At 32.1% G+C, this 21,358-nt stretch overlaps 1 protein-coding gene across 1 annotated transcript; it reads right to left on the bottom strand.

The window, feature by feature from the left end:
• Positions 1-53: 53 nt before the first annotated feature.
• LOC143075498 (uncharacterized) lies at positions 54-10,630 on the bottom strand. The gene is made up of 12 exons (XM_076250929.1): positions 10,313-10,630; positions 9,791-9,898; positions 8,266-8,465; positions 8,044-8,099; positions 7,449-7,581; positions 6,858-6,976; positions 5,254-5,387; positions 4,538-4,754; positions 3,612-3,859; positions 2,863-3,327; positions 2,459-2,631; positions 54-494 (listed from the first exon to the last, which is right to left on the bottom strand). The coding sequence occupies exons 1-12, from the start codon at positions 10,586-10,588 to the stop codon at positions 278-280; spliced, it is 2,346 nt and encodes a 781-aa protein (XP_076107044.1). The 5' UTR covers positions 10,589-10,630; the 3' UTR covers positions 54-277.
• Positions 10,631-21,358: the final 10,728 nt, after the last annotated feature.

The following is a 21,358-nucleotide window of genomic DNA, read 5'->3' as shown; positions in this document are numbered from 1 at the left end:
GGACCTTGAGTTTGAAATCATTTTTTTTATATTTGATGAACAGTTAATATAGATAAGTGTATATACATTTAATATTCTAATAACAATTTTACAATCACATTTTGAATATGTTTTAACAATGCACCTGAAAGAAATCTGACAAATTCCTAAGTATGTTTAAAAATTTTACTATACAAATATGTGACTAATCTGTAAGATTAACAAAATCATTAGCAATCATTTTCATGTCATCTTGAACTTGAATTTCTTCAGATTATTTATCTGACTTAAAACAATACTATGAACACACATGCACTACAAGTTTATGTTTATGCGCCATATCTGTGACATCATTTAAAGCTATTCGGCTCTCCTCGGTATATTCCGATATCCTGCTTGTGTCTGACCTACATATATCACGTGGTGTCGTGTTGAGTTGACCTGCGGGGGATGCATTTGAGGTGCGATTTGCACTACTGGAAACACTTTGACCATGCACTATTGGTAAAGGCCACCTGATCAAAAGAAAATAGTATACCATTTATATTTCACACACAGGATAATCAATGCATAAAATATTTAAACAATGACGAATACAGACTAAAAATAGCAATTACTAAAAACTGAACTGTCATATGTTTAAAATCAAAAAACATATGATACAAATTTCAGTGTGCATATTAAGTATCTTTTTTTAAAATACAACATCGTAAGTGCTAAAGAAGAAAGTTTTGAAATCATATACATAAAGCGTTAAGCAGTTAAAAATATACCCAGTTAAAATCCGTTTACAAGTTCAACAAGTGTTCAAGTGCCCGCAGAATAATAACAATGCATTATCTATGTTTATTTTAAAACCAAAATTAAGCAATGTTTAGAAATAGTATTATTCTCTTAAAACATATCTAGTAAAAATATTAATGTCAACCCTAAGTTGTTTTTTTTTCGATGAATCTAAAAACGTTTATAAATTCCAGATAAAACTGGTATATTTAAAAGCTCTCTCAGTGAAGAAAATGACACGATTTAGTTATTATATCTTTAATCATTTCACATGATTTTTTGTTAATTTACGATCAGCATGCAATCTTATTAAGGACTTTCGAAATCTTTAAATCCTGTATAAATCTCGATCGAATGCTCAGAGAATAACATTGACAAAACAAGACAGAAGCAACTGGAAACTAACCAGGACAAATGCACAAACTGTGTACAATGTAAGAACATATGCACAAACAATTTACAGCGTTAAAGCATGGCACAAAGCAACATTGAAAACTAAGATTGAATTTTCGACTGCTAAACGTCCAGTGGCATTATTTATGCATGCATAATTAAAGATTGTGCAATCTTGGCTTCAACTTACAACATTTTAATATTTAAGAGGCCCGGAAGGGGCGCATTTTTCTACTGTACATGCAGCACGCCTTATTGTTCATTAAAAAGATAGTGAACGACAGTTGCGGGGTACAGCAGGCATGAAAGGTAAGTGTTTTCGGGAAATACTTTCAACTGTTAGTGAGATATCGTCAAGATCTACCAACTCGTTATATGGACAATGTGAACTTGTGACTGGATTGCATTTTTTCATTAAATTTCAGTAAAAGTTTTTTTATTCGTCACTTTATTTCATGTTATATTTACAATGGAGTTTACTGTTAGGGACAGCGGCATAAATAGAATAATTCCCGTTACATCAAATAAACGCCAGGGAAGACAAATTCAAATTCAAATAAGAAAGCGGGAATTCCGTCAATAGTTATTAGCTAGTAAATTGAAACACTTCAAGAATTAATTTTCTAATAAATCAACTTTCAGGTAAACAGACAAATTCATCATTACAAAATGAATCATAACGACATCGGTAGATTTTAGAATATCAGTTGCTCCGGGAGAAGGTTTGACATCATTTTTCCTTCAACTACTAAGTAAGTCAAGCTTTTTAAAACCATTTACCATTATAAATTATATGGTTTGCTATTGACCCCTATGGATCCATAGAGGATTAGTAAAATCTACAGGGGTGGGGGGTGAGGCCGAAGCCGGAAGGCCGAAACCGCTGTGGATTTTAATAACCCTCTATTGATCCCTTAGAGCGATAGCAGCGAATCACTTCCAAGTTAAGTATAAAAACAAACAATGAAATACAATAGCAATAATAATAAAAAGACCAACAAACAAACAACAGTACACAAAACAGAACACAGAAAAAAATATAGATGCGGAACCGTAGCTCTTAGGTTCTTATGATATATGTTGACAATTAGCGGACATTAGATCCGTTAGTTGTCAAAAAATTATCATAAAGACCTAAGAGCTACGGTTCCGCAGCTAATAAAACCAAAGACTGAGCAACACGAACCCCACCAAAACCGGGGTGATCTCAGTTGCAGAAGGCAAGCAGATCCTGCTCCACATGTGACATCCGTCACAAATGAAAATATAAAATATAAACAAAATTGTATTGTCTTATACTTACACTACATCTTGAAATGCATGCATGTTGGTGTAAGCATGCATTTTTCTCTCTCTGCACATTTTAGCACGACATGCAGGTGTCATTATTTTGAACTTGAATCCCCTGCTCACTTTTGTTGAAGGTGGACTGATTTTTATATTTGGTGTAGTTGAATTTGTTGGAATTTTTTTCTCCTGTTATATAAATTAAAACGAAACGTTAAAAATAATCTATTAAACAAATCAGCTTTAATTTTATGCATGTACTAGAACATGTAAAACATTGTATAGCAATAGGTAATATTGATGTAAGATCCGAAATAATCTGATTTAAAAAAAAACACATAATAAGCACCATATTTTTGTCTTTGTCTATTATGATTTATATTTGTGTATTTTCAAAATATTAAAAAAAAATTATCATACCTGGTTGAAAGTGGCGACACTTTGTTTAACGACTATCCTCGCATCAGCACTTTTTGATGACTTTTTCATTGGCAACGGACTCGAATAATCCACCATCTGTTTTTTCTGAGCCGTTTGTGATTTAGAGCATGCGCTAACAGGTTTTGGTGATGTGCATGCTTCAGTTTTTGTCTTAGATACAGACGATTTTGCCGTGGATCTAGGTGATGCTGATGTTTTAGTTAAATTAGAGCGACAGCTGGGTTTACCATTATGATTCTGTTTCTTTTTTTGTGAAACCGAAACATTATCTGTTAGTTTCTCAGTGTCTAAAGTGTTTGAAAGAGACGACATTGCGCATGCTGGACATCCGGGTGAAACACTGCGTTGTCTATGTTCCTCTTCGTCTTGTTGTGTTAATGCGTCAATTCCATTCAAAAGTCTAGCTTTCTCTTGTTCGCTCTGTTCTCCCTCTGAGTTCAGAATCTTTAAAATGAGAAATTAGAAAATATTATCCAATTAAAAATTTCGCATACATTATATCGACATTCTGTACATTATATCTTATATACTTTATATGATATATCCTAAAATTTATAAGATATCTTTTAAATATTTTTTAAAGGATATGAGATTTTATATAGTTTATAAAAAAACTGATACAGTTTATGAGATATCTCATATAATTTGTGTGTACCTTGAATAAATAAGTTGTAAATGTTGCAAATTTCAGTTGAGATTATGAGTTTACTAAATCAAGAAATGCTAACCTGATTAACAAGCCAAAGTGGCACTTGCTTCGAAATGTCCTTTGACCCCATTTCTCCTTGTCGATATCTTTCAGTAATTATTTTAGCAATAGTCCTGATATCTGGACCATGGGTCTGGTGTTTCTGTTGTGCAGCATACGATCTGGGCTTATTTCCTGGTTTTGTTGGCAACGGAGATCCATCTTTACTTCGAGGCCACGTGTTTGGCCTCGATTGTACTGTCGTAACATCCATTCTTTTTTTAAATCCTATTTTCAAAAAAAAAATCATAGTTTTACAATTTTTGGACTAGAAAATTGTGATCTTAAGGACGAAGAAAAGGAGAAAATTTAAAAGAAATCACATTTTTTTATATGGATTATTAGTAGTAAAAACATTCAATAATTAATATTAACGTAAGGTCAAATTCATTTGAATGATTCAAAACTGCATTTGACTTTATAGATAACAGTTCTCTTCTGATGATAGAAAAACCTTATAATTTTTTGGCCTTTCAAAAATTTGAAAGAAAAATGTGCGACCAGTTAAGCAACAATAATTATTTCCAATTAACATTTAGTGCACATGTCGTTCAGTTGGAATACTTTGTTGTTTTCCCTTTCGTGTGCATGGGTACAAAAGAGGTGCGAAATATACCAAAGGAACATTCAAACTAATTAGCCAAAAACAAACTGACAACGACATGACAAAGAAAAAGACAAACAGACAAACAGACAAACAACAGTACACAAAACACAAAATAAGAAACCAAAAACTGGGGGGGTGATCTGAGGTGTTCCGAGAGGATAAGACTGAGATCCTGCTCCGCATGTGACACCCGTCGTGTTGCCCATGCTAGTACAGACCCGATAACAAGTCTTATACGGTAGGTAATATAGTTACGACATAGTTACAAAATAAACAAGCAAAACAATTGCTAAACATACCTCTGCCAGAACGGCTTTTAAGGGTAACAGTTTCTCCTACATTGTGATTGAGGGTTACTGTTCCCCTTAATGATTCTGTGTAAGTTTTTGGAGAGGCGTCGGGTCGGTAACAGATGGTATTATTCCGCATCCTCGGTGAAAATTCTATTACTTTCTTTGGCGTATGAATTATTGTCGGCACTTCCACTGCATCAGGTTTCTTAGCTTGGTATGGATTCTAAATATAAACAAAGAAAGACTGAAAAAGCTGTCTAAATTGGTTCACAAGAAAAAAATTGGTAGGTGCGACGACTGGTGTTCGTGTAAGTGACAAATGTGATAAATTAAAAATTACAATTTTTTTAAGGTAGCCACTCTATGAAATTATCAGACAAATGTGATAAATTAAAAATTACATTTTTTTTAAGGTAGCCTCTCTATGAAATTATCAGAGTCTCGTTGTCTTAAACTTAAGACATATTTTCATTTTTATTTAACTGAGATCAAAACAAAAAACTATTTGAAGTGTATCTGTTTTGTTTATCAATATAAATATAAGAAGATGCGGTATGATTGCCAATGAGAAAACTCTCCACCACCAGACTAAATGGCTAGAAGTTAACAATTACATATTGGTCACCATACGTCCTTCAACAATGAGCAAAAACCATACCACATAGTAATTTATAAAAGACGCCAAAATGACAAATGTAAATAATTTAAACGAGAAAACTTACAATCCATTTAGGCCTCTGTAACTGTCGTGGAATAGGCTTCTTTCCTGTTATCCATGGATCATTTAGAATGTCATCCAGTAGTGGACGTTCTGTTGGTTGATACTGCAACAACTTCCGTATCAAAACCATGCAATCTGTTAACACAAATTATAATAGTGAAACAGATGTATATTTATATATTATGTACGAAGAAACAGACAGAAATCTGTCAGTATTAAAAATATAGTAAATATATGCATGGGTTAATTTTTTAATACCATTTGATTGCACCTTGACAAAAAATAATATGGTATTAATCCCGTGTTTGTATAAGTAACAACCTTTAAATCACATGCGTTAATCTGTATTTTGTTTAATACACATTATCAGCTTTTATAAAGTACTTTGAGAATATACCAACAATTTATAAGTTAGCACCTGAAATATTATTGTACAAGATTACGTCTCTATAGAAACTAATAAACGAAAAGATAATGCTACCAAGATTATAGTCGTGTAGATATATTCACTTCTGCAAGCACAAAGAAATATAATTGTTACACTACACGAATGTAAGTCAACATAAGAAGATAAAGTGTTGACACCTAGATATGTCTCCCCTGTGTGTATTTTTTGTAGTATGAGCAACAAAACATTTGGATACGTCGCATGCTTTCATGTGAAATAAAACTTAAATTAATCTTGGGAAATGCGAAGATACAGTAATTTGCTCCTCATTGAATTATTGCAAAACTAGATGTGTCAAAGCGACACGAATGGCCCCGTCCCAAAAAGTTGAAAAATCTGCAACTTCAATAACACATGTGGACACAAACATGATGGTAGTCTCACATATCAAAAATCAGCTCAAAATCTGGAGGCGTATAGAAAAAAAATCTGTATAATTGTGATTTTCATAATTTATCAAAGTCCAAAGTCCGTAATTTCAGCAAAAATTAGCAGAGCGGAATGAAACTTAAACTTGATCTGTAACTCCTCATGGTTAACTCACATACCAAAAATCAGCCCAATATCTAAAGGCGTTTAGAAAAAGGGCCGTATAACTGTGATTTTCGACATTTTCTCAAAGTCCAAAGCCCGTAATTTCGGCAAAAATTAGTGGAGCGGAACGAAACTTAAACTTGATCTGTAACTCATCCTGGTTAACTCACATACCTAAAATCAGCTCAATGTCTGAAGGCGTTTAGAAAGAAACTCCGTATAATGGTTTGTTGCGGAATGACAGAATGACGGAATTACGGAATTACGGAATTTCGGAATTTCGGAATATCGGACAAGGGTAAAACTATATGGCACCGACAACTTCATTGCGGGGCCACAAAAATGTTTAACTCATTTTGACCATAAGTATATACATCGTACACGAGGGTTTAGGTGGGGACCCTCATTTCTGTATTCTTCATTTTTAGGTCATTTTCCCTTTTCTATAAGTATTTCTCGGTATTCTTTATTCTTTATATTGTTTACTTATTTGCTATATTCTATATTTTTCTCGATGATCTGAAAGCTTTGCATTTGAAAGCTTTGCTCTTTTCACTCTATTTTAACAATTATAAGTTATTCTAGAAAGAAAACTCAGACCATCAAACTTCATTGGTCCTTACCAAATGACGATGAGCGTTCAAACCGAAGTCTCTGCATTTTCATATCTTCATCCATCTCTAACATCTGTGCGTCGTTAAAGGGTAAACGACCGTTTATCATGGCGAACAAAATAATACCTCTAAAATCAAAGTTGATAACATTATAATAGGCTAATTAGAAAAGATCATTGTTGGAAAGGATATAATTGAATGTCTGAAAGTCTTTGACTTTCAGATGTCGGTATTACTGTAATGTAATTTGTAGGAGTAAAATTCTTTAAAAAGTTATATCGTCAAGTTTATCTGGCTACCGGAATTATGGAATAACGCATCATATTTACTAGTCCAGAAAATCATGATGTCTGCTAGGGCTTGTATCTGTTTAGATCTTTATTGGTGGAGTCGTCAAATCAGAAAAAAAGTTAAAGCTCTATTTTCTTTCGGTTTCATGTTTACTTAAAATATGTAAAATTCGCATTCTTTATTGCCAATATAACTCTTGTTACAAAAATATTTTTTTTTACTTCTTTTATCTGACACGATTGTTTTATAATATAAATGTGACCAGGGAAAAGAGTTTTGTATCCACTTAACTATATAACGCAAACTTACAAACTCCAAACATCTGATTTGAAGCCCTCATATGGTTTGTTCTTAATAACTTCAGGTGCCGTGTAAGCGTAAGATCCACATGATGTTCGAAGCAGTACTCGGGGGTCATCAACTGCTGCAGAAAATCCGAAATCTGAAGAAGAAAATAAAATTGTCCTGCACATTTTATAATTCAAATCTCTGTCCTGTCTTTTTAATTCCCTCTATTTGTTCCTGCCTATTTTATTTCTTTATCCTGACTTCTTTTGCATAGATTAAAATCCTGCCATTTTTTGCCATTTTGTTTACTCAAAACGCCTTTTTTTCAAATTCCCCCCTTTTAGTCAATATCCTAACCCTCATCCCACAAAAATAGAATGGTAGCTCCGTCAAGTTCTCACTGCGATCTATTTGTTTTGTAAGACAAGATCTTAACACTGAGGCATCTATTTTCTGAAAAGAGCAACCAATAACTCAAAACCACTAACAATAAGTATTGCCATAATGAATAATTCTATATCACACGAGCACTATAGCATTGTATAGAATTGATAATTCTTCTTCCTTATAATTTGTCTCGGCAAATGTCTATACGCTCTCATAAATAAACGCTTACCTGTCAATTTAGCATTCATGTTTTCATCTAATAATACATTCTCACACTTCAAATCTCTGAAATAAAAGAAAACAATTGGTTTTTAAAATATTGCTTTTTTTTATTAAGATCAAGATGAAAAGTCGAATTGTTTGAAATTCCGTCTGGAATGCAAAATTTGCAGAAAGAGTTAATCGAAAACCGAGTGATTTAGATTTGAGACGACAGAGATAGACTAAGTACCTGTGAACAACTCCATTCATATGTATATGCTGTAACGCTTCACACAGTTGCCTGAACAGTTTCCGAGACAGTTCCTCTCCGATTCCTTTCTGATTTGTACCTATATGTTTATTGATAAGATCCAAGAGGTCCCCATTACAGCAGTATTCCATTACTAAGTATACATGATCATGTGTATGATAATGATCAAATATTCTAACCTAAAACGAAAAGACAAATTAAAGGCCATTTTACTGTTTTCATAATGGAGGCAAGATGCATTCATTTCGCTTTGTCGCCTTTATCTTGGAAACGCAAAACTAAACCGCTAAAACAAGATCGTGTTGTTGCTATCACTATTTCGCGTTTTTCGTAATTGTTTTTATGGTTTATTTAGATTTTTTTGCGATTTCGTTATTTCGCTTTCAAAATTATAAAGGCCGCATTGGTCTTCGATAATTTTTTTCTTTTCATTTTTCCCTTTTCATATTTTTTTTTTACCAATAAGAATATTGATAGGCGCGTCTTCATTTTGGTTTTGCTCAAATTTTTTATTATTAATTCTTTTGTCCTGTAATTTTAATTCCGTTAACCTCATCCAGATTTCGTACATATAGTTGATAGAAGATACTTTTTTTCGACAGGGTTGAGAGGAAAAGAAAATTAAATCAATAAAATAAAATAATCATTGGCAAGTTTAACAACCAAATAGGTATGTGTACGGACAAACAAGAAAAGACAGCAATCACACAACCCCATAATTACTTCTAGTTCATAGTGTCTTTGGGTTTCTGTCTAATTTGCATATACTCCTAATCTCGTTTCATTCTTATATGTTACCACTACGATATAAAATGTTAATTTTAGAAGTAGTCATAAAAGAACCACTAATAGAAGTTTCAATAACTGAACAACTAACAGGAGTGTTAATAAAAGAACTGCTTACAGTAGTTATCTTTCAGAACCACTAACAGCACTGTTAATAAAAAAAACACTAACAGTAATGTTAATAACAGAACCACCAACAGCAGTGTCAATAAAAGATCCACTAACAGTAATGTTAATAAAAGAACCACTAACAGTTATGTTAATAAAAAAAAACACTAACCGTAATGCCACTTACAGCAGTGTCAATATAAGAACCACTTATAGTAATGTTAATAAAAAGAACTATAAGCAGTGTGAAAAAGAGAACCACTAACATCAGTGTCAATAAAGGAACCACTAACAGTAATGTTAATAAAATATCCACTTAAGACAGTGTTAATGAAAGAACCACTAACAGCATTGCTAAAAATGGTGGGGACTTTTTTTTAATCTCGCCATATAAAGGTCACCTATTAAACAGCATGATTTATCATGATATTCATTGTTTTATTTCAAAAAAAATACGTCAAATAAAAATGCAGACTTGTTCCATGCCTAGCGACAATTGCTTCTCATGTAATTGCGGCTTTTCTAACATTTAACTGCAGCTTTACTTAACTTTTAATTGAGGCTTTCCTGAACATTTAAATGTGGTCGAGTAAATAAAATAGTAACTTACAACATGAGGATGTTCTGGCATCTGTGTATGATTCTCAACCTCACGTGGTAAAAATTTATCCAGGAATTCTTTGGGAACAGCAGTTTTAGATATAACTTTTATTGCAACCTACAAATTAAAAGATAGATACTGTTATTAATTACCTATCTCGCTTATTTCATCAGTGTTTCAGATTGGAAATATATCTTTTTAATTCTCTATTTAAAATCCCGTAGAAAGCATACAAAAAATATGTATTACAAATTGAAACCGATAAAGATGAGAAAATGAAAATGAATGGTCTATGTGATTTTCTATGTTATCCTATTTTAATGCAAGCATATGTTTTACGGAATACTGCAAAATATATGTTATATGAACTAGACTAGAATATTAGCAGTGGAAATATTTATTTAAAAAATGTAAATTATCTAAATTTGTTAGATATGCACTTACTTAGGCTTCGGATCCGGAAATTTTTTAAAAGACATGACCAGGCGAAACATGAAAAATGAATTCTAAGCTTCCAATAATAATGTATACCTGCAGTTCTCCCTCGGAATACTCTGACTGAATGGACATGGCTTCATTTCGTGCCAATCTCCTTGCCATCACCTCCGCAAGTTTGACCTTTGCGTATGCACCTTCTCCTAAGGTTCTTATAATTCGGTACCCATGGGTCATGCATTCCTTTTTGACGTTTTCTGAAGAACGTTCTTTTGGTTTGGTAATATTTGGCCCAGATTCAAATATCGACTTCGATCTCGTCTTCTGTCTTTGTTCTGTTGAGCTCGTTCCTTTTGAACTTAGCTGCTTCATTTTTGCCGCGTTAATTTTTGCAACCCCACTGTAAATCTAAGACCCTCCAAGACGTTGCCACGGTCCGTGTAACACTTATCAATTCAAAGTTTTAAAAAGTTTTGAAATTTTAGACTTTTGGAATTTTGATCAAAGGTCTAAAATATCAAAATTTCAAATTGTGTAAAAGTTTTGAAATTTTGAAATTTTAACCAAATTATTAAAATATTAAAATTCTGAATATCGTTTATAAATTTGATAGTTTAGGAATTTGATCAAAATTCTAAAATATTAAACCTTACGTGCAATTTTGATTTTTTCACTTTTTGAAAGTTTGATTTTTTAAACTTTTGATTAAAATATCAAAATAGAAAAGGGGCGAAAAGAGGGGTACCTGTAAACACTGATGTAAACACGGCTCCGATAACAATCATTCTTAGTTATAAATAAATAGCACGAAATATATCAAATCATTTTTAATTACAAAATAAATAATGAAAAGAAGTCATTTTTTTTCTTAAAACATATTAGACATCACATGGGATAACAGTATCCTGAAATTTTAAGGTTGTGCATCTATATAAAAAAAAAGGTTAAACCTATTTAAACCGGAATCAAATAAGTTGATTTAAATCTCTTATAAAAGGCGTATTTGTTAGTGCAAAACCAGTTTTATCTTGTTAACTTTTCATTAGTTAATGAGAACCAGTTTGAAAGTTCGAACCTAAACTGGTTTGCCGTTTGCTATTCTCAAACCCAAACTGGTTCCAGAAACTATTCAAACCATTTCCAAGGATGGTTTGTGGTTTCGGTTAAGGTTTAAAATGGCGGCAGAAATGTTGATGCAGTGTAGTAGTCGCGAAAATATCTATGCAGATTCTATGGTCACATTGATTTTTTTAGTGGATTTTCTAGTATAACCTTTTTGTGTTTGGTGTTTTTTTTTAACTTCACATAGTTTTTTATATGCTATTAGATAATTAATTTTAATTCGGAACACTACATGTATTTGTTTGGTCATTTATTTGTTGCTGTTATTGCTATTTTTCTCAGACTGGCAGTTGTCTTCTTGTTTTAATTGTAAATTGTTATTTGTTGTAAATTGGAAAATACTGAGATGACGATTAATGTTTATGAGATAACAATCCGATAAAAAAAAAATTGTAAACATTACTAGAACTCATAACTGTGAAATAAATTGAAATAGCCTACGAGAACAAGAGCTTATGAAATTGTAAGAATTGTTAAAATTTGTGATTAAGTCGTCATTTCTAGGTCAGTGATTTTTGTAATATCTGTTTTTGCATAACTCATTGTGAAATTAAAAAAAAATGGCTCCATTCTCGAATTGGTATGAACACTGAAACATTTGACAGGTACCATGTTGAACTTAATTGTGATTAGGTATGGTGAACCACCATTGATAATTCATTGATATTGGTATTACTCAAGTTATTTCACTTGACTGGGCAGAGTCAAATATGAAGTGGATGTAAGCAACTATATTAGGCAACTTTAAGGCCTTCAACAATGACAAAACCAGATCTGTAAAGCCGTTTTAAACGGACATGAGAAGTATGAAACAATTCAAACGAAAAAACTTACGGCCTAACTTTACAAAACAAAACAATTTACAAAAAATCAAATATGAGTTGACACATGAACCAACGACAACCACTAAACAGGTTCATAAAGAATATGGTAGGGGTTGATATAAAAACGAAGATGTGGTATGATTGCCAATGAGACAACTCTTCAAAGAGACAAAATGACACAAAAATAACAGCCATATAGGTCACCATTCAGCCCTCAACAATAAGCAAGTTTCATACCAAATAGTCGGCTTTAAAAGAACCAGAAATCACAAATGTAAAACCATTTAAAGGAGAAAAACTAACAGCCTAATTAAAGTACAAAATAAAGAGAACGAAAAACAAATAAGTAACCCAGTAACAAACGACAACCACTGACTTGCAAGCTCTTGACTTGGGACAGGCACATACATACAGAATGTGGCGGGATTAAACATGTCATCGGGATAACAACAATCCCCTAACCTGGGACAGTGGTGTAACAGTAAAATATAAGAACAACATGCGCGAATCATTGCAATTAGACAAAAGAAACCGGCCAACTAACATTAAGACAAAAGACTCAACGCATCGAACTAAGAGTATTTGCAATTACTGGAAGTTTATTCAAAGCTAGTGATACTAGTACAGAAATAAATCTTGTTTCCCCAGACTGAAGTATCATCAGTACATAACCAACTGTTTTATTAAAAAAAAAATCTAGTAACTGCTAGCTTTATATATAGTCCTTTGTTAATTCATTATCATTGTCATTTTGATTAGTTTCTTTTGTTTCCTATTCTGACATATGACTTGTATTTCCTTTTCAAGTGCGTTTTACTGTTCATATTACTGTGTGTTTTTCATTCTTTATTTTTTTTGATAGATGCACAACCTTAAAATTTCAGTATACTGTTATCCCATGTGATGTCTAATATGTTATAAGAAAAATAAATGACTTCTTCTTTTCATTATTTATTTTGTAATTAAAAATGATTTGATATATTTCGTGCTATTTATTTATAACTAAGAATGACTATTATCGGAGCCTTGTTTACATCAGTGTTTACAGGTACCCCTCTTTTCGCCCCTTTTCTATTTTGATATTTTAATCAAAAATTTTAAAAATCAAACTTTCAAAAAGTGAAATAATCAAAATTGCACATAAGGTTTAATATTTTAGAATTTTGATCAAATTCCTAAACTATCAAATTTATAAACGATATTTAGAATTTTAATATTTTAATAATTTGGTTAAAATTTCAAAATTTCAAAACTTTTACACAATTTGAAATTTTGATATTTTAAAACTTGGATCAAAACTCCAAAAATCTAAAATTTCAAAACTTTTTAAAACTTTGAATTGATAAGTGTTACACGGACCTGCCACCCCCGTATCTACCGTGATCAACGTACTGTGACGTTAATGAAAGATTCTAGAACGTTAACGTTGCGGTATTATGATTTTCTTTATAGAAGTAGATATGTGGTATAGCCGGTGCAAGTATTCTAATTAATATTAATAGTATATGAAGCCCCTAGTTTAAAAAATCATATTATAAAAAAAAGTGTAATGGGCGGTCGGTTTATTTTGTAAAGAAAAGCCGAGATTTATTTATTGTATTTTCAATGTGTTCTAATATTTTACTGTGTCATATTGGATGTTCAGGCTGGGTCACTTGTTTCTTGGAATAGTCGTTCACAAATCATGAATAATTTGGTAGATGTTTCTCAAACTTCAGTAGGGCCTATAGGTTGTCGTATTTCCCTCGAAAAAAATGTTAGTAATTATAGCGACTAACAAGCGGCGGAACCAGAATAAAAAGATATAGCTCATTTCGATTTTTCACTGAAATCAAAAAATCTGTACTGACCCTACGATTACATTAGGCGTCTTCGCCATACTTATAGATCTGACTGTGACGGCACACGAGAATGCTGAAGGTACCCCAACAGCAATTGTGAGGCAAACGCAAAATAGGAATTGTCACCTTCAAATTAACAGTAAAGAATTTTAGAATATAAAATGTATGTATGTTAATATTATGGGTGAAATAAGTGTATTTCGTCCTAAATCTGAAAAAAAGGATAATGAAAATAACACATAATGGTGGAGAAGTACGGCGGCTTAATGTATGCACACTTCCATTTGGTAACTCAACTACATCTTTAACACCTTTACATGGTCCATAACCAGGGGCGGATGCAGGAATTTTCGAAAGGGGGGCTGCTAACCCAGGGCAAAGGGGGTGCAGGGGGGTGCAAAACATATGTCCCGATACAAATGCATTGATCGGCAAAAATAAAGGGGGGTGCGCACCCCCGGAACCCCCCCTGGATCCGCCACTGATAACAAACGTAGTTTTGCACCCATCTTCATCAAACTATATTCTTTGGTTAGCTGTGGGTGTGGGAGTATCTTTATTTTTAACTAATTTCTAGATCAGAAGTCAATTGTCAATGTCATAACACCATTTTGACGCTCGAGCTTATAGGTAATATAGAGCTATAATATCTTTCTATAGATTTGTCCAGCCTTTCATCTTAATCAAATTAAGTGCAGCAATTTCTATTAAACACTCCAGGTCAGATGTCAAAGTTCAAGGTTATCACAAAACTAATAAATAACAGTCTCTAGGATCGTCAGACCTGTTTTGATCAAATCTTAAAGACACAAGTTTGACCATACAGAATTGACGATTGGAATATTGAATCATGTTTTATTGAGTTTCCAGTTACTTTAAATTGTAGAGGTCCCGTTCTTAGTCCTATGCAATATGAAATGTAAATCTATTATTCCGAGAGAGCCTGAATCTTTTTCAAATTCATAGATCATACATCAAAACCCCAATATATAAAATTGATGTTTGGTTATAATGTTGCTTGACACAGTGACCTAATCAATTTAACGGTCTACTGAACATAGAAAATGATATTTTTCTCGTTATATATCCCATGAACAATGTATACAATATAACTAAACAAATGCTCTGCAGGGCGCAGCTGTTTTATACGACCGCAGAGGTCGAACCCAGTCCTGAACAGTTGGGGCAAGTATGGACACAACATTCAAGCTTGATACACTTCTGAATTCGGAAAACTCCCACTTTCATTTTTTATGTTCAGTGGACCGTGAAATTATGGTCAAGTCTAATTTGGCTTAAAATTAGAAAGATCCTATCATAAGCAACAAGTGTACTAAGTTTCAAGTTGATTAGACTTCAGCTTTATCAAAAAACTACCTTGACCAAAAACTTAAACCTGAAATTCGCACTTTCATTTTCTATGTTCAGTGGACCATAAAATTGGAGTCAAAAATCTAATTTGGCGGTAAAATTAGAAAGATCATATCATAAGCAACAAGTGTACTAAGTTTCAAGTTGATTGGACTTCAGCTTTATCAAAAACTACCTTGACCAAAAATTTTAACCTGAAACTCGCACTTTCATTTTCTATGTTCAGTGGACCATAAAATTGGGGTCAAAAATCTAATTTGGCTGTAAAATTAGAAAGATCATATCATAAGCAACAAGTGTACTAAGTTTCAAGTTGATTGGACTTCAGCTTTATCAAAAACTACCTTGACCAAAAACTTTAACCTGAAACTCCCACTTTCATTTTCTATGTTCAGTGGACCGTGAAATTATGGTCGTCTAATTTGGCTTAAAATTAGAAAGATCCTATCATAAGCAACAAGTGTACTAAGTTTCAAGTTGATTAGACTTCAGCTTTATCAAAAACTACCTTGACCAAAAACTTTAACCTGAAACTCGCACTTTCATTTTCTATGTTCAGTGGACCATAAAATTGGGGGTCAAAAATTTAATTTGGCTGTAAAATTAGAAAGATCATATCATAAGCAACAAGTGTACTAAGTTTCAAGTTGATTGGACTTCAGCTTCATCAAGAACTACCTTGACCAAAAACTTTAACCTGAAGCAGGAGAAACGGACAGACAGACGAACGAACATACGGATGCACAGACCAGAAAACATAATGCCCCTCTACTATCGTAGATGGGGCATAAAAATTAATGAAGAAATTTTCACTTTAATTTCTGAAACCTGAAATGAGAAAAATTGTCCCCCCCCCTCCTCCCCAATTTTTTTTTTCTCACCTCCCCCTTTCCCTTATTCCAAAATTAATCTCAATTCAAATTATAATGGAGTCTGCAACAATAACTACTCATTTAAATACAAAATAAAATATTAAAATATAAATGACATACAGTCATGGTTAAAATTAATATTAATTAATTATAGCATTAAACCTCTAAAAATAATTTTACAGCTAATCATCTCAAGACAATCATCATTTCTTAATACATAACTTTCAATCAGTGTAAGGGAGGTAATCAAAAATATATGTATAAATAACCATAACCATCCCTTTGTAGTATGGAAACGTCTGGTATAATTTCAGGGAGAATTTATACACTTATATACAAGTTATTGACTGGAAACTACAAAAATACTTTTTTGATACCCTTTTTTGGCCCCTAATTCCTTAACCTTTATACCCATAACCCCCAAAATCAATCCCAACCTTCCTTTTGTGGTTACAAACATTGTGTTAAAATGTTATTGGTTTCTATTTGACTATACTAAATTATCCGAAAACAATGCGTCTTCGGACGACCACACAGACAATGCTGATGACTACAACATGATAGCATTATACGACGCCAAATTTTTTTTGCAGTCATATAATGAGAAGTCCTGTTTTCTTCTCTCTAAATTTTCCGCAAGGTAGATATTCTGCTGATCATTTTAATAATGGCAATTTTGTTGTTACTGCTGGATTTTTTTTTCAGATACAAGTCAATAACTGCAGTAGTACCCTAATGTTCTATTTCTTCTCAATTGTGGTGTGTTGACCAATCAAAATCTTGGACACAATTTATAAACAGAATAAATTTAAAACAAACTTGCTACAATTCCATTTCATGGTTTTAGAGGAGAATTTTGAAAATGTTGACACCAACATATAAACAACTGTAATATCGGGTGACAGTGTGAAAACTTTTATCTGTATCATTGTATTCATTTTTTCGTATTTGTTTTTGTGTCTCATTAATGATATTCTTTTATCGCTATTTTGTGCATTTTTCCTTTGATCTTTTTTTGTGATAATTTTTCATATCATGCTACTCACTTGAGATGGAAAATTATCGCTAGAAACTATGAAGCCACTTGGCGTTGCTAATGAAATTGACATGAAATTGACACCCTTGTCATAGGTAAAATAGCGATAAACAGATTATCATTGGTCATCTCAACTCGATTGCTTTTCTCGCTTTCGCCGTGACCAGCTCAAACGAGAAAATCAATCTTGTTGAGATAACCAACGATAATCTATAAATATCTCCAAATATTCATATTACTTTGACTGGTATAGAACTAGTTTACAATTGTCAGAAGGACACAACTTGTGTTAAAAGTGGGAAATAACAGAATCAAATCATTCATTAACCAATAGACTATTCAGGGGCGGATCCAGCCATTTTAAAAAGGGGGGTTCCAGCTATATGCTCCCATTCAAATGCATTGATCGGCCAAACAAAAGGGGGTTCCAACCCCGGAACCCCCCCTGGATCCGCCAATGCTATTACCATTTGCAATCACACATGTACCATAAATATTTTTGTTTATTTCATTTCTATAAAACACAATAAATTCAACAACATGTAAATATAATTCAACTAGAAATCTGATAGCTCATATCAATAATGGTCATCATAAGCACCAAAACGTGCTTAATTTGTTACATAAAAGCAAAGATTTATATTACTATTTAAAAATATATATGTCCTTATAATTAAAAGACAACAGTTAAATAATTATCTATGTAAGACTCATATTAAGAATAGGTGCAATTATTTTATAGGTAGTTTTACAGGGAAAACTAAATTTTTTAAAACCAAATCTTGCTTAAACAGAAATCCAATCTAAACTAAACTTGATCTAAATTTCAGTCAAATCAAAATGTATGTGAAGTTAACCTGATTTAACTGAACATCTGCCAAAGCCAAATAAAAACTTAGGTCTCAAAAGTAAGGTTTACACAGGTTTCACTGTACTTTCATATGTTATTGAAAAATCTTGGCACTATTAAACCATTCCTGGCAACTTTTTTTTTCAGGTAATCAGCATGGTCACATAAAAATCCAATGTAATTTTCAAAATGCTCTTATGTAATTCATATACTACAATTAATTTTCACTAAGTTGAATCAATTCTAGAATTCAAAAATTCAAGGAAAATATATCAAAAGCAATATATATGAAATACAACAAATTGAAATGAACAACACTTAAAAGTTTTAAACTATGACATACAAAATTCTAAAAGATATGTAAATAAATTCTTCTAACTAAGCTATATAAAATGTTAATTTTCTCAAAATTTCACAAAAAAATCAAATAAGAAAAATATCCTGCTGCGTGAACTGATCTTTTTCTAGAAGATCAGAAATGAATATGAAAACATGAAATAAATTCTAGAAATTATAGAATTCAAACTTAAATGCAATGAACAATCAAGCTGTCAAAAAAATCTGTTATAATTTTGAATTCTGAAAAATTGATAAGAAATATATGTATGAAGAAAACTTACACAATTTTATAGGAGAGTAAGCCATGTATAATACATTAATGGCTAAAAAAAGAGGGGGCTGGGCTATGCTATATCATACTATAATATAATTGACAGTAAAATAACCCTAACCTTATTTAGTTCAGGATTAGCTGGGTTAGTTTTCATTGTACATTCTTAACAATTTTCCAGAATTCAAAATTGTTCCAGATTCAAATGATTCCTTGTTAACAGTTCATAGAGCTGTATTTCTAATATTTTTTTTAATTGCAGAAATAATCATAATCTCACATGATACAAAAAAAAAATCTCATTTTAAAGTACTAGTACATCAAAATTATTATAAATAAATTGTGTATCAAATAAAACTTTGACACTAATTCAGTTCATAATTAATCATATGTTAAGGAAACAAATGTATGTGTAGAATGGCAAATGGCATGGACAAGAACAAATTATATTTCATTTTTAACATGACTGTTTTAGCTGAACAAAATAAATGTCAATCATTGAACTCGAAATTGCAAAAAAGGTTTACAACTGCAAGCAACAGATATTTGCAAATACAATGTATACAAATTAGTCCTAGAGATCAATTAAAATTCAAACTGAAAGGAATACAGTAGTACTATATGCATCATCTCCATAAAAAATACTTCTCCCATTCATTTCTATATTCATTAAAAAAATAAATTGTAATGTTTCCCTATTCTTTATATTTTTGGCCCATTCTTCTCTTTTAAAATCAATTTCTAATCAATAAAACATCTCAATAATATCTGAATTTACATTTTTTTGTTAGAAAAACTTTTTTATGAATCAACTTTTAATATGCATAAGATATACAAGTAAAAAACACAGGAAAGAACTCTGATGCAAAGAGGTCTTTATGTTTGTCTTGAGTTTATACTGTGGAATCATTATTATTCCTGGGATACCAGTTTTATGGATTCCCTGAGTACAGTCAAACCAGGAGTATAAATCGTCAGTTTTCTATTGGCTTGTATGTAGATTTTAACAAAACATTGAATATCAATTAAAATGCAAGCTTTCCTCAATCCACGAAATTGGTATCCTCAAAAACAAATGAATCCATATTAGATAGGAACCCAATGATTATAACATCTAGGATATGAATGTAGGTTAACTATCTAAAGAAAAAAAAAAGATATACCCTTTTATGACTATGGCAGGCAATAAGTGACATGGAATTGAACTTACAAGCAAAGACGATACAGATATAATGATCTGTAGTAACAATTGTAAATTGACAAAAAATATCTTTTCATACATACTATGAATGGATAACAATATATTAAACAGCTGATTACAGAGACATATGTTTCTGGGTTATCACCACAGGTAACATGTTTAATACCTGATATCACCATTGGTTCCAGGATATAAACAACAAGAAACTAACATTTATATAACTAGTCATCATTCTATTTCAAGGGGTGGATCCAGCCATTCTAAACAGGAAAGGGGGGTCCCAACCCAGGTCAAAGGGGGAGTTCCAACTATATGTCCCCATTCAAATGCATTGATCATCCAAAAAAAGAGGGGGTTCTAACCCTGGAACCCTCCCCCTGGGTCAGCCACTGATTCCATTGAACAAATAAATGTCATTTAATATTATTCAATGAAATAGTCCTCATTATTATGCTCATATTACCATGATTACTACTTACATAGCTTACATCATGGGATATTTTTATCAAAATTTGGAAAATAAGTTGTCATTTGATGAAAAAGCAACAGTCCTATGTCTAACTCAACATTAGTACTTTCATTGGTTTTGTCTGATGAAAATAAGATTATTTCAGGGCAATGCTCCATGTTGAAGGGCATGCTTTGACCTATAATGGTTTACTTTTTACTGATTGTGACTTGGATGGAAAGTTGTTTAATTGGCAATCATACTGCACCTTCTTATGTCTATTGAAAAAAAGCTTTAAAAGGCCATCTGACCAATTAAATATACAATAATTTTGCATAAACTGATGGCCTTTGAAATATATCATTAATATAAAAAATAAGACTTAAAAAAAAAGAAAAACCAAATAAAGATATGTAAGTTAATTCAAAAAATATATACATGGAACTTCATTAAAATAGTCAAGCGAGACATTTTTTACTAATATCTGCATTAGCTACTATTCCACCGATTGTATGTTCTTCGGTTAGACTTCGGGCATTTCTTTTGGTGGATGCCTAATGAGCTCCTCCATTTAAATCGTAATCCACAAGGACATTTGTAACGATCCACTGTTCCATGTTTTCCGCCTATATGTTCTTTCAAGTAAGCTTTTGCTGCAAATTTATCCCCACAAAGATGGCAGACAAACTCTCCCATTTTGATTGGAAGCTGCCTTGCCTTATCCATGGCAATGTCTACAGCAGTTTTTGACAGGGTTTTTTCTTCTGGTGGAACCCAGATAGGTTTTGATTCTATATTTTGGTTTTCCTGTAAAATCCACTTGTTTTCATGGTGAATTTGATTGTGTTCAGAAAATTTCTCAATATTGTTGTAAATATTACCACAGAAGGTACACACATACACATCTTTTTTAACCCTTGTTTGTTCATTGCTGTTTGTTTTTGTAGAATGGTTAAGATCAATTTGT

The sequence above is a fragment of the Mytilus galloprovincialis genome, chromosome 5 (genome assembly GCF_965363235.1).
Source record: "Mytilus galloprovincialis chromosome 5, xbMytGall1.hap1.1, whole genome shotgun sequence".
Classification (NCBI taxonomy): Eukaryota; Metazoa; Mollusca; class Bivalvia; order Mytilida; family Mytilidae; genus Mytilus; species Mytilus galloprovincialis.
This window is presented reverse-complemented; position numbering and strand designations above follow the sequence as displayed.